This window comes from Spermophilus citellus (assembly GCF_964194105.1).
Source record: "Spermophilus citellus genome assembly, chromosome: 8".
In the NCBI taxonomy this organism is placed as follows: Eukaryota; Metazoa; Chordata; class Mammalia; order Rodentia; family Sciuridae; genus Spermophilus; species Spermophilus citellus.
In genome coordinates this window covers 55,612,907-55,627,250 of record NC_138189.1, presented here as the reverse complement: position 1 = coordinate 55,627,250, position 14,344 = coordinate 55,612,907, and the positions used below count along the sequence as shown (strand labels likewise).

At 34.8% G+C, this 14,344-nt stretch overlaps 1 protein-coding gene across 1 annotated transcript; it reads right to left on the bottom strand.

Annotated features, from left to right (window-relative positions):
• Positions 1–360: 360 nt before the first annotated feature.
• Positions 361–13,756, bottom strand: AMTN (amelotin; the record flags this gene model as incomplete). The annotated part of the gene is made up of 7 exons (XM_081304355.1): positions 361–672; positions 2,946–2,972; positions 4,433–4,468; positions 6,573–6,662; positions 7,557–7,622; positions 8,494–8,574; positions 13,703–13,756. The coding sequence occupies 7 exons, from the start codon at positions 13,754–13,756 to the stop codon at positions 361–363; spliced, it is 666 nt and encodes a 221-aa protein (XP_081160481.1).
• Between the last annotated feature and the right edge of the window lie 588 nt (positions 13,757–14,344).

Genomic DNA, 14,344 nt, shown 5'->3' with positions numbered 1-14,344 from the left:
TCTCTTTCAGAGTTAATACCATAGTGTTGGTGGCCCAGTAAAAACATTCCTTCACATTACTTGAACCAATGCTGAGTGAGTAAAGAGGGCTTTCTGATTTTATTAAGATCCACATTCATCCAGCAGCTAAGGAGGCTGAGGCAGGAGGATTACAAATTCAAAGCCAGCCTCAGCAATTTAATGAGGCCCTAAGCAATTAACAAGACTCTATCTCAAGATAAAAAATTTAAAAAAAGGTTGGGGATGTTGCTCATTGGTTAAGCAGCCCTGGGTTCAATCTCTGGTAACAACAAAACAAAACAAAATCTGCATTTGTCAAAAAAGACAAAGAACTCTTTTCTCCCATTCTGTGAATGACTTTCATGGCTGAAGACATTTTCCAAGATGGGAGAACTTACGATTTGGTGATTCTGTGGTGGTTTCCTCAGTAGTTTGTGTGCCCCTTCTGATGCCTGCAGGGGTAGTCTCTCCAAACTCATCATCATCTGTGCCAGTAGGAGTTGCAAGGTGGCTCGCTGGGGTTCCCTGGTTGGTAGGATTTACTCCTGTTTGTCCTGCAGGAAGGACCCCATCCTGGGCATCTGGATTAGCTCCTGCCTGATTGGTGGGCTGGATGCCTCCAGGAAACAAGGGATGGATGAGAAGGCCTGTGAAGATTTGTGGGGCCAATGGCTAGAATGAGGAAAAGAAACAGAAAACAAAGTCAAAAGGAACATATTTTATGATTAGTCAATGAGCCTGTCTCTTTGGAGGGCAGCAAGTTGTGAGTAGGAAGGAGAGGGCAAAGTCAGAGAAGAAAACAAAAATTTGCCATTCCTCAGTGAAGATGCCTCTCTTGCCAAAACCAAGCCTGATGCTGGTTTCATTATTGGGGTTCTTTGTTTGTGCTCTATTTTCCTCAGAATGGGAAAACCAGAATCAAACTGGTCACAGGAAGAGGTATGATACATGCTTTGTTATTATCAGGTGGATCTGGAGATAATACTAAAGGAGAAAACTCATACAAAAATAATGGTGATAACTCTGTTATTGACCTAAAAAGTAGACTTTCTTTTGCCAATAAAAGTTTTTTTTTAAAAGTAATTTAGGAAATTAAAAATAAATGGAAAAATTAGTTCGGGTAGATTCACCAAACATCATCTTCATCCTTTTAAGGTTCTTTCAATTCAGCTGCTAGTGTGTTTTTTGAGGTTACTGAAGAAACTCTTCTCTTGAAGTTTTCCACTGTTAAAAAGATTTTGATTGAGTGAGTCTCAGCAGAACTCAGGAATCTGCATCTTAAACTGGTTCTCAAAGTCATCCTGAATTGATGGCCAAGATTGAAGTTTGAGAAATACTGTCTTAGATTTAATAGATACTGAAATCAGAATTAGACTTATACCAGATGATATAGGAGTAGAGTGCACTAGAAAAGCTTTTAAACTGAGAATTATGACAACCACAGCTTTGAAATAAGAAAAGTGGGTGGCAGCCATCTTTAAAAAAATAAAATGGCATAGATTATAAATTACCATGGTACATTCCATACAGTAAGGGGATTTTTTTTTTCCTTTGGTACTGGGGATTGAATTCAGGGGCACTCAACCACTGAACCACATCTCCAGCTCTATTTTGTATTTTATTTAGAGACAGAGTCTCACTGAATTGCTTAGTGCCTCGTTTTTGCTAAGGCTGGCTTTGAACTTGCAATCCTCCTGTTTCAGCTTCCTGAACTGCTGGGATTATAAGCATGGGCCACCACACAGGGCAGTTAGAGGAATATTGTGTGTATGTGTGCATATGGTTTGAGTGGCATAAAAACACAATTTTAACTATGAGTTGAACCAAAAAATGTTTGAAAACCACCAGAATGTTAGATAGAAAAGTGGTTTTGGATTTGGATGTAGTCTTTTTTTTTTTCTTTTCTTTTGTTGTCTTTTAGACCTAAATTACTTAAGCTCTCTAAGCCTCAGTTTCTTTTATTTGTACAGCTGTGTCCAAGGTCTTGACTTTGTAGTTTGGTGAGAGTTAAAGGCCATGTATGTAAGGGATCCACTTAAGTGCTTGCCATGTAGAAGGTCCAATAACTGGTAGACGTGGAAGTTCATGTATCAGTGTTGGGAAAATAAGACACTACTCCCATTACTTGATTACTATTTATGGAAAAAACAGCAAATCTTGAATACCTTTTTCATAATAGGAAAACTATTTAAAAACTGTGTTCTCAGATATTGCCTAGCTTTCTTATTTCTATTGTCATGTTTATATATCATATGAATTCAAGTCATTTTTTAAAACATGATTTATGGATGACTAGATATTAGTGTGTATTTGTGTTATTAAGAATGCCATTTAGGGGCTGGGTTTGTGGCTCAGTGGTAGAGCATTTGCCTCACACACGAGGCACTGTGTTCAATCCCAGCACCACATAAAAATAAATAAATAAAATAAAGATACTGTGTCCATCTACAACTAAAAGACCTAACATATATATATGAAATGAATGCCATTTAGGTCTAGGCCTCCTATTACTTGTGTGTATAGGAAAGAGTATTTATCACTATCAGATGCTAGAAAATATTTTCTTCTCATAAAACTAAAAAATACAAAAAAGTCAATATTTATATTATTCTACATTTGCATTCATTTCAATATTTTTTAATTATAGATTTTGATCAGTATAGAGTTAAAAATGTGTAATAGGTCTCTGAGAACCATAGAACTGAGCCTAATGGCAATGTGTGAAAGACAGTGCTAAGTCATCATAACAGAAAAGTAGCTGCAAAATGATGATAAAATCCCCAGAGAGAGAATAATATAATTCAAAGGCGTATAAAAATGTTCAGTTTACTATACACCAGATTCAGGTTTGTGGCCAAAGAGTATATGAGATGATAGAAAACATTGTGGTAGAAGTAAAAAGAGTTTGGAATTATAGTTTTGAACAAAAAAAAAATTTTTTTTACCAATTCCTCTGAGCTTAGGATAGTACCCTAAAAACAAAATTTTAAACAAAAGATATTAGACAAAGTTTAATATACTCAAGTATATATATACATATATATATAAAGATACATAACTTAAAAACTCAAAATACTTTTAAATATTATAAAGAGATATTTTGTTTTCAACAATATGTTAAACTGTCTTTGTGATCTGTATCATAAAATTGACATCAGCATATGATATGGGGACTGCTAACATTTATTATTTGAATAATGTGAGGTCACCTACATTTTAAAAATTATATATTTTTTGTAAGTAATAGATATACATTGGAGGAAACTTAAAGATACAGAAAACATTAGAGAAAAAAATACTCTCACCATTCAAAGTTTACGGTATTTTTTCCAGATGTCTTCCAATATTTTTTTACAGAATAGAAATTATGTCATTTATACAGTTTTCTGTCTTTCTTGCCTTTTATTTCAGCATTCCTTAATTATAACTTAACTGTATTATTAATAAATTTTAATATGTGTAATTCTGAATGGCACATAGTATTTGCTTTTATGTTGCATAGCTTAACCTTTTTCTTTGTAGGGGGTCTTAAATTTAAGGTATATACAATACTTTTCTCTATACTATTTTGATGAATATATTGTACATAAACCTTTGCTATATTTCAAATAATTCTTGTAGAATATGGTCCTACATATGGGATTGAGTTGCTAGAAATTTTATATTTGACTCTGTTTTTAGAAGTAAAAGCTGTCACCTTATTCTTATATTGCTACTGGCCCTTTGTAATTTTATCAGTGATCTCAAGAATTATTTTCACTAAAGTAGATAGGAAGATGGGAAAGAAAGTAAAAAAAAATTAAGTACATATAGTTAAAAAATAAATTTGAGATAAAAATCCCCCAAATCACAAACAATAAGATTAATCCCATTAATTTATTTCTTTTTTTAACAGTTTGGTTTAGAGGATTGACTAGTTGCCTCATCTGATCTATCAGCTACTATAGGTGCAACTATAGCTTAGTAACTGCTACTATCTCTACTTACTTATCTTTAAATTGGACATAAAAATAATGCCTACAGAGATGGTTTTATTTTTATTTTGGGGGGATGGGGGTTGGACCCAGGAGAGTTCTACCACTGCACTACATTCCAAGCCCTGTTTAAGTTTTATTTTGAGGCAATGTCTTCCTCAGCCAGGGTGGTCTCAAACTTAGGATTTTCCCGCCTCAGCCTCCCAAGTCACTGTAAATATAGGTGTGTGATCCTGTGCTTGGCTAAGAGGCTGTTTTAAATATTAAATGAAATAACACATGCAAAGTACTTTTCAGAACAGTATTTGGCATGTAATTGCTCAGTAAGTGTTAGCTTTTATTATTAGTGGCCATACAGTAAAAAGTAAATCAGAAACTTGGTGACTGATGAATTGGAAAAAGGTTAAATATTTTATTCCAAGGTGATTTAAAACAAAATCATACTAAAATAATTTTACCTGGGCTCCAAGTTGTGCTACAATAATTGGTAACATCTGAAAAAAAGGTAAAAATTTATTAAAAATGTATATTCAAAAATGAGTTCTGGTAGATGGTATAAATCTTGAAATTTCCTTGAAAGGATTTAATATCTGTTTAACCAATGCTTGTTACTAAGTATCATCATAGATACAGAATCTTAGAGTTAGATGGCAATTGAAACTTATGTAGTGTGTAAAAATAAGATCAGACTCAGATTGTTTTACATTTAAAGCAATACATTTAGAAGGTAGAAGTTATACATTGGATGATGCTACAGTTTGAATAGTGTCCTCCATAGGGCTCTAGAGTGTACGCTTGATCAGTTTGGTTCTTTGATAATTGGGAGCTGCCAACAGTTATAGGTTTTGTGCCAGAGAAAGTAAGGAAGGATTTTGAGAGACTGGAACTGCCTAGGAGATCATGTATGGGGACCCTTGTTGGTAGAAGAATCAGGGAAATTAAAGAATCCTGTTAGAGAATGGAGATGGATTTGCATTTCTGCATGCAGGGGAGTGTGCAATGGCAAACTTTATACTGAAAATTTTGTAACATTTACACAGCCCACTAATACTTTGACTGAAGTGGGTATGTAATCTGGGGAATAAGTTGTACTAAGTCTGTCTTCAAGGTTAAAATAGAGCAGGGCAACAATTGAAACTGAACCTGGGTAGTCAGAACATGGATTATACCAGAATCATGTATTAAAGAGAGTCACATTTTATTTGCATGTTTTTCAAGTCTTTTTCAGAAGTTCAGCTTTTTTAACCAAGATTTCTATTATTGGGCTGGGATTGTGGCTTAGCGGTAGAGCGCTCACGTAGCACATTCGAGGCCCTGGGTTGGATTCTCAGCACCACATAAAAAATAAAATAAAGGTAAAAAAAAAAGATTTTTATTAAGAAGATATTTTATGTGTCTTCAGTTCCATAAATCCTCTCCTAAGAATAGATCCAAAGGAAACACTCACTCATTGATGTATCATAGACTTAGTTACAAGGATGTTCTCTGTAGCATTGTTTACAGAAGCAAAAAGTTTGGAAAAACCTCCATATTTTCACTGTATGGAATTTGGTATAAAATGGCATATTAAGCAGTCATTTATAAATAAAGTTACAAGTGAATATTTCAAGGCATGAAAATTATTCAAGATATATTTAGAAGAAAAAATCAGGTTATATAACATTAGATAAAGAATATGTTTTCTTAAAAAATGTACATATAGCTATTGAATAAGGATTTGAAAGACATATCCTATATAGTGTTTGATTTTGGGTGAATTTTATTACTTCTTTTTGCTTGTATGTATTTTCTCAATTTTTATAATTAACATATTATTTACATAACAAATAATCAATGTTTCTACAAAACAATTAGACCATTTGGTGGGTTCCTGGGGCTGAGATCACTTGCTGGGAAGAATAAGTTGTCCCAAAACAACAGTACAGCCATAGACAATTGCATTTTTCTTTAGAGATTATTAAATTGTTTAGAGACATTTCAAGAAATTAAGAATTTTGTCTTTGTTTAGTGTTAAAGGTGAATGCTTCTAAAGAGAGTGATATTTTAAGTACATTATGTTTATCTTAGTGTGAGAGGGTATCCCAGGATTTTTTTCTGAAAGCAAATGATAGTGGGAGGTAAGAATATAGTAACTAAAAAGTCCTAGGAGACTTTTGAGGTGGCATGGAAAAAAGAGAACAAAAAAATTTAGATTTACTGGAGGTAAAACTTTACCCATATCTTAGTTTTTCTTTGGGATGGTCTTGGTCATCTGGAAAGTATTCAACAGAAAACAGAATATGCTAGAAATAATTCTGGTTTCTCTCAATTTGTCCTTATATTCTTCACTCTTCAATATTCCCCAACTTTTTATGGTTTCTTGTTACTCATTGAAAATGTGTTCTAGGGAGGTTATTGGGCAGTATTCTCAGTTTTAGGGGTGTGTTTTCAACAAAAACCAAATTATCAAATACTATTCTACATTTAGTAGAACATAACATCTGCAAATTATTTGTTCAATTTTTCAAGAAAGCTTAAAAAATTCTTTGAATTCTGTAAGCTTTCATCTGAGAGAAAATGTTCTCTAATGTTGAACTGAAGTCCAGTTTTTGAACTTACTTGTGATTGCAGCTGCTGTTGTCCATTCAATGCCCCCAGGGTCAATGGCAGTGTTTGGGCACCAGGTGCCATTCCTATAGCAGGATTAAACTGTGGATAATGAAGGAGATTTTTATTGTGTTTCTTTCAGTTCCAACATTTGGGAAACTAATATGCATTTACTAAATGTAAATATATATTTAAATGGAGGATTTGCTATGTAAACATAGTATTCTACTGTGTGTGTAATTTGACACAGAAATGAAATCCAAAGACTTGTTTAGTCTGCTAGTATACCTATAAGATCTATTTTTAACTTTTTCCATATTAAGTTTTTCTTTGGAATTTAATTCCATCTATTTGAGAATTATTTAGGTGATGTTTTCCTTTCTTTCCCCATCTGATTACAACAGTAATGGCTCTTAGAATTTTTTTTCCTAAAGAAATTAATTCCTTCATTGCTATCCTCTTGAAAATTGAGAGGTTTGGAATTAAATATCTTGGCTGGAACATGAATTAATGCTTTATTTAAATCTGAACACTGGAAAAAATCCATATCAATCAGGAAAGATTTTTCTATTCTTGAATAGATTACAGATATTCTATGAGAGGACTCAAGATCTTTTTATTCTTTTTAGTTTTCTCTTATTGGGGTAATAATGGTGATCATAGTGTTTATGTCGGTGTCCAGACATTCTAAGGGGGCATTCTATAGTGTAGGAATGGAGAAAGAATCTTGCAGAAGAGGTTGGAGGAGTTGGAGAACTAAGATTTGAGTTAGATCAATTTCTTTGGAGACTCCTATTAAGAAAATCTTTTTGGAATGCATTGATTGCATCCAATGCTTTGACTCTCCTTTTATTCCTCTTTTACAATTTATCTACAGTGAGTATGTGTATGTTGACTTATGGATGAACATTTCCATGTGTTCTTGTCTCTCCTCCATGCTGAACATTAGGTATTACGTTTATTGAATAATGGGTAATGACATAAAAGATTACTTACCAGTTGCAGATCTGCCCCCAGTGTGAGCAACTGTGTTAATGGTATTAGACTTAAAGAAGAGAAGACCTAGAGGGCATTGAAATTGGTGTATTAGACAAGAGATTATCTGTTTTTTTTTTCTACTCTGTTAATAGTAGTTGTCTTCAAGTAATCTATACTTCTATCAGAGGTGGATTGGTCCTTGGAGGTGTCCTATGTTCACACTTATGGTGTTTATCAGTACCTCATTTTACATATTGATTTTTGTAATCTTTTTATTAAAGAGGGTCTTGGAAATTGTATAAGCTTCAGATTCCTTAAGGAAAAGGATTGACTCCTAATTAGAGTGTTTTACAATGTCCATTGACTAAAGAAAAAACTTTAGATTTTAGTATTATCTGACTGTACTATTTCACAAAGTCTATATATAGGTAAGGCAGAGCCCTAATATATTGTCAAAAAGTTGGAGGGCCAGGGAGTACAGTAACCAAGCTCATGGAATTTTCAAAAATATTTAAATATGCTTTGAAGAAACAGATTCTATAGAAACACATCAGCTCATCAACAGAGTAAAACTTAAGAAAGCCATGAAGAAACATGCTGTTATTTTTATGGATTACCTCCTAATCTCTGCCATCCTTGTAAATTCAACATAGCATGTCAGAGTATCTCAAAGGCATACATGACCAAGCTTGGTAAAAAGGTTTTGTTATTGCTTTTCAAAGTTTACTAGAGTTAGTTGTTAAACCAACTATTCAGACAAAAGAAAAAGAATGAGAGCACTTTACTTTCTTTATTTATATTTTTAAAAAAAGTGTTTTGGCTTTTTTTTTTCTCTCAAAGGAAAAGCCTCTCTTTTGTTCAGTCATAAGACTATATAAGTCTTGATTTTAAATCCACCAGTCTTAACATGTTTCCTTTGTTGGTTTATAAATCTTCCCTATTATAAAACAGTTACCTGATTTGGCTGCTGTTGGTTTAGTTGTGAGGCCTGATCTGGAGCTGGTTTTGTTGGAGCAAGTCCCAAATTAAACTGCTTCTGTGAATACAAATATTTGATAAGTCAGGAATGTGTTTGAGGTTTTATATCCACTTATGTCCAGAAGAAAGCAGGTTGTCCCAAATAAAAATGTCTGTCTTTAAGCTTCATGTATTTTGAAACAGTTTTAATCCCTGGAACATTTTGTGTATGGCAAAGGCAGAATGCTAGAATGGAAAAATGCTGCATCAAAAAGGGTGTGGAGGACCTAAAAAAAAAAGGATGTGGAGGGCTGGGCTGTGGCTCAGTGGTATAGCATGCCTACCATGGCATGCGCAAGGCAAGGCACTGGGTTCAATCCCCAGTACTGGAAAAATACAAAACCAAACCAAAATAAAAAAATAAACAATAGCCTTAGCAGTAGCAGCAACAACAACCACCCAAAACAGGTGGTGGTGGTGGTGGTGGTGGTGGTTGGGGCATTGGGAAAGAGGAAGAGGAAAGGGCGAGGTTGTTCCTGGCTCTCATTTCTTTTCGTAGCTTCTATCTTCCTTTGTTGGATATGGAATACACACTCTGCATCTTAGTTCTGTGCATATTTGCTTTTTCCCAATGCTTGACTTAAACTGCCATAAATCCTACTGCATTTTCATAAAGCTTCCCACCTTTGCCTTGTGCCTGACATGTTAATCCTGTAATGAAAGTTCATTTTCCCTCCTGGCCAGTATATTCTCCTAGTGTATTAAGAATCCTTGACTTTTAAGGGTGAAAAATGTCCTTGCTACCCATATGATCTATTTGCATGGTTTTATTCTATAGATTAGAGAAGCCCAAGGTCACATAGTGAGTGGCAGAGTTAGTATCAGGGTCCCCACTGTGCTTATAGGCTCTCAAAAAATAAATTCTTCCACTCATATGACCTCAGACTGTCTTTGTCCTTGATGTGGCCAGAGGGCTGGGAGAAGTGACACCCCAGCACTGCATAGCTCTCTTTGGTTTACTCTGGAGCAGTCAGCCACTAACTCTTGATTTCACTTTGGATTTGTTGTAAGAAGAGCAATTAGCATTACCTGTCCTTGGATGTTCTTTTCAGTGTTAAGATTATGAAGATGTATATTCTGTAAACAATTTTTTTCTTTTTTTTCACGTTTTTTTAATTGGTTGTTCACAACATTACAAAGCTCTTGACATATCATATTTCATACATTAGATTGAAGTGGGTTATGAACCCCCAATTTTACCCCAAATGCAGATTGCAGAATCACGTCAGCTACACATCCACAATTTTACATAATGCCCTATTAGTAATTGTTGTATTCTGCTACCTTTCCTATCCCCTACTATCCCCCCTCCCCTCCCCTCCCATCTTCTCTCTCTACCCCATCTACTGTAATTCATTTCTCTCCTTGTTTATTTTCCCATTCCCCTCACAACCTCTTATATGTAATTTTGTATAGCAATGAGGGTCTCCCTTCATTTCCATGCAATTTCCCTTTTCTCTCCCTTTCCCTCCCATCTCATGTCTCTGTTTAATGTTAATCTTTTCTTCCTGCTCTTCCTCCCTGCTCTGTTCATAGTTGCTCTCATTATATCAAAGAAGACATTTGGTATTTGTTTTTTAGGGATTGGCTAGCTTCACTAAGCATAATCTGCTCTAGTGCCATCCATTTCCCTGCAAATTCTATGATTTTGTCATTTTTTATTGCTGCATAGTACTCCATTGTGTATAGATGCCACATTTTTTTTTTATCCATTCATCTATTGAAGGGCATCTGGGTTGGTTCCACAGTCTAGCTATTGTGAATTGTGCTGCTATGAACATGGATGTGGCAGTATCCCTGTAGCATGCTCTTTTAAGGTCTTCAGGGAATAGTCCGAGAAGGGCAATAGCAGGGTCAAATGGTGGTTCCATTCCCATCTTTCCCAGGAATCTCCAAACTGCTTTCCAAATTGGCTGCACCAATTTGCAGTCCCACCAGCAATGTACAAGTGTACCCTTTTCTCCACATCCTCGCCAGCACTTGTTGTTGTTTGACTTCATAGTGGCTGCCAATCTTACTGGAGTGAGATGGTATCTTAGGGTGGTTTTGATTTGCATTTCTCTGACTGCTAGAGATGGTGAGCATTTTTTCATGTACTTGTTGATTGATTGTATATCCTCCTCTGAGAAGTGTCTGTTCAGGTCCTTAGCCCATTTGTTGATTGGGTTATTTGTTATCTTATTGTCTAATTTTTTGAGTTCTTTGTATACTCTGGATATTAGGGCTCTACCTGAAATGTGAGGAGTAAAAATTTGTTCCCAGGATGTAGGCTCCCTATTTACCTCTCTTATTGTTTCTCTTGCTGAGAAAAAACTTTTTAGTTTAAGTAAGTACCATTTGTTGATTCTTGTTATTAACTCTTGTGCTATGGGTGTCCTATTAAGGAATTTGGAGCCCGACCCCACAATATGTAGATTGGAGCCAACTTTTTCTTCTATCAGGCACAGAGTCTCTGATTTGATATCAAGCTCCTTGATCCATTTTGAGTTAACTTTTGTGCATGGCGAGAGAAAGGGATTCAGTTTCATTTTGTTGCATATGGATTTCCAGTTTTCCCAACACCATTTGTTGAAGATGCTATCCTTCCTCCATTGCATGCTTTTAGCCCCTTTATCAAATATAAGATAGTTGTAACTTTGTGGATTAGTCTCTGTGTCCTCTATTCTATACCATTGGTCCACCCGCCTGTTTTGGTACCAGTACCATGCTGTTTTTGTCACTATTGCTCTGTAATATAGTTTGAAATCTGGTATCGCTATACCGCCTGATTCACACTTCCTGCTTAGAATTGCTTTTGCTATTCTGGGTCTTTTGTTTTTCCATATGAATTTCATGATTGCTTTATCTATTTCTACAAGAAATGCCGTTGGGATTTTGATTGGCATTGCATTAAACCTATAGAGAACTTTTGGTAATATCGCCATTTTGATGATGTTAGTTCTGCCTATCCATGAACAGGGTATATTTTTCCAAACAATTTTTTTTTCATCTGCTACAATCTATTATTAAACCCAGCAACTGGAGTGACCCTTTGAAAACGATTGCCTACTTTTGTTATTCCTCTGTTTAGTGCCTATGATGACTGCCAATTTCACAGGGAATAAAAACCAGAGACCTTACAATGGCTACAAGGTCCTCATGTTCTGGTGCCCTAGTGCCTCTCTGACCTTCTGCCCCACCTCAGTTCCTCTTGCTTTCTCTACTCCATCCATATAAGCTCTTTGGTGTTTCTCAGGTAGGTGCAGTCCACTTCTGCCCAGGATCTCACCTCCACCTCTTCTCTCTGGCTGGAATACTCTTCCTCCAGACACTGGCTTACTCTCTCACTTGCTTTAAGTCTTTACTGGGATGCTCTTTCTTGTTGAGTATTACCATGACCAGTCTTCTGTGTATGCAAACTGATGCATTGCCAGCATGCAGCTACCCATAGACTTGCTTCATCTAACTCTGCTTTGTGATTTTTCCCCAGTGCTTACTACCTTTTAATAGGAATGTAATCTATGATTCAGGATGTTTACCATCTGTTTCCTTGACAAAATATAAACTTCACAAGGCTAGAAATGCTGTTTTTTTTTTTAATTCAATGATAATCCCAAACAGATAAATCAGTATTGGGCATACAGTAGATACTCAAAAAATAGTTATTGAAAGAATTAAATCTTGTTTTCTCTGCCATCCACTTTCTATGACTTTGATTCTTCTTATTTCCTCTCTTTCTACTCGTAGTATTGTCATATGTCACCTGCATTAAAACTTTTGATCTACTGAAAATTATCACTAGGCTATTTTAAGTACTTGCATTTGCCACTGAGTTTCATTTTGTATGCCTTTATAATTCAATACATTTTCATAAAATAAGATATACCTTGTCCATATGTCACGATTTTTCATTTGATAAATATTGTTTCTATACCTAACACACATTTCAATGTCACCTCTCTATCTCCTACCCATTAACTATCTAGCTGATCTCACATTATTGGCCAATAGCAGTCTGCATTTGCCTGTACTCTATTCTTGAGTCCATTTTGCATGGGAGCTGTATTCCTGCAAAGTTTTATTTATCTTGAATTTTTATGAATTGTATGGTAATTTAAACATAAAAGAGAGACTTTATTTTGAAGATGCGTTTGGTAAACTTGTTTAGTGAAGTGAAATATCTGTTTTCAAAAATTAACTTCCTATTTTACCTTGTTTTGAAGATGAAATTTGCACAGACAGCTTCTTTCAAGAACATATGTACGTATATATGGATGAAGTAAGAGGGAGGTTGGTCCTTCATGTTTGTTTCATCCTTCCACAAGCTCACCCTATTCATTTCCTTCATAATTATTTATAAATTAACATTTCCTTAATACAATTACTTGATTGATACCTGCAGTCCTGTGAATACCATGAGGGATTATGTATTTCTTACCATTGTATATTCAGCAAGTAGTGCAATGTCTGACTGTGGACATGTCAAGTGCACTTGAGCCTCAACCAAGAATACTTTCTTTTATTCTGATATTTCAAGGAAAAGTCCACTTATACATCCCAACCACCCATATCTATGTCTGCAAAATAATGTGGGACAACTGGAGTAATTGTGGAGTTCTAGTCCTTTCTTTCAAAAGCCCGTTAGACATGAACACAGCTTGTAATGCAATATTCTAATAGAAAATGTTGTCCACTCTATTAAATACTTTTGGTCTTATATGATTTGGTAGCCTTTTTAGAGTTCACATAATCTAGATAGCTTGTGTTTTCAATTAGAAAAATCAGAACATGTAGTTAACTGTTTTAGTCATGAGCAAATAGCTGGTTGTTGAGAAAATCTTACTTTATTTTTGGAATATAAAATAATTATCAACTTTGGATAGATAAAATTGAAAGCATTCCCTGTCCCTCATTTCTACCCTATTGCTTTGCCCAAATAATAACTTATTACATGATATAGTACATGAATTTTTAAAATTCAAATATGTTGAAATATGCACCAACACCTTATTAATTTATCATCTTTTGCCTTGGAAAATAAAAACAGTAAACTAAAAAGTGGGTCACAAAATAGAGCAGGTTTGGGGAGAGCAGGAAGAGAGAAAGGTCTGCAACTAGAGATGCTGCTGAGACTGGTGGGTACATAAAAGTAAACATATTGCACTTACTGGTAATGCCTGAGTTGATCCTAGAAGACAAAATAGTAGAATCGTAGTCTTCATGTTTCAAATTGCTACCTATAAGAACAAAATAGTGTTACTCCTTCAATCTATTTTTTTTCTTTTAAGAGAAGATTATGCTTTAAAAAAATGAATGTTCTACTTGAATCATGGTCAATTAATGTTACCTTTGTGTTCACCAGGCAAAAATGTAAGCTGAAATAGTGAAAATCCAGATTACTTCTCCAGTTTACTCTGGTGAAAAATTTTATCCTTTGATGACTTGAGTTTGTAGAAGGAATTTAAACTCAGCTCTAGGAGACTGGCAACTTGAGAGACCAATCAGGATTTAGCTGTCTGTGAAATCATTTGGTTTCTTTCATTTCCCAACACTTCATTAAGTGGGTTATTAGTTACAGACATTATATTACCCAATGTCTACTATATGACTAGAGGGTATTTTAGGGAGACATTCCTTATGTAATTAAAAAAGTGCAGAAAAAAATTAAAATCCTTTTTTACCACTGTCTTTCCCAAACTATTTCCCAAAGCTATTTGTTTTATCATATAAGAATGAATATATAAATCAAACACCAAAATATAGGTTTCTCTGTACACTTAAAATATGAAGTCTATCTTTTGGATATTGCT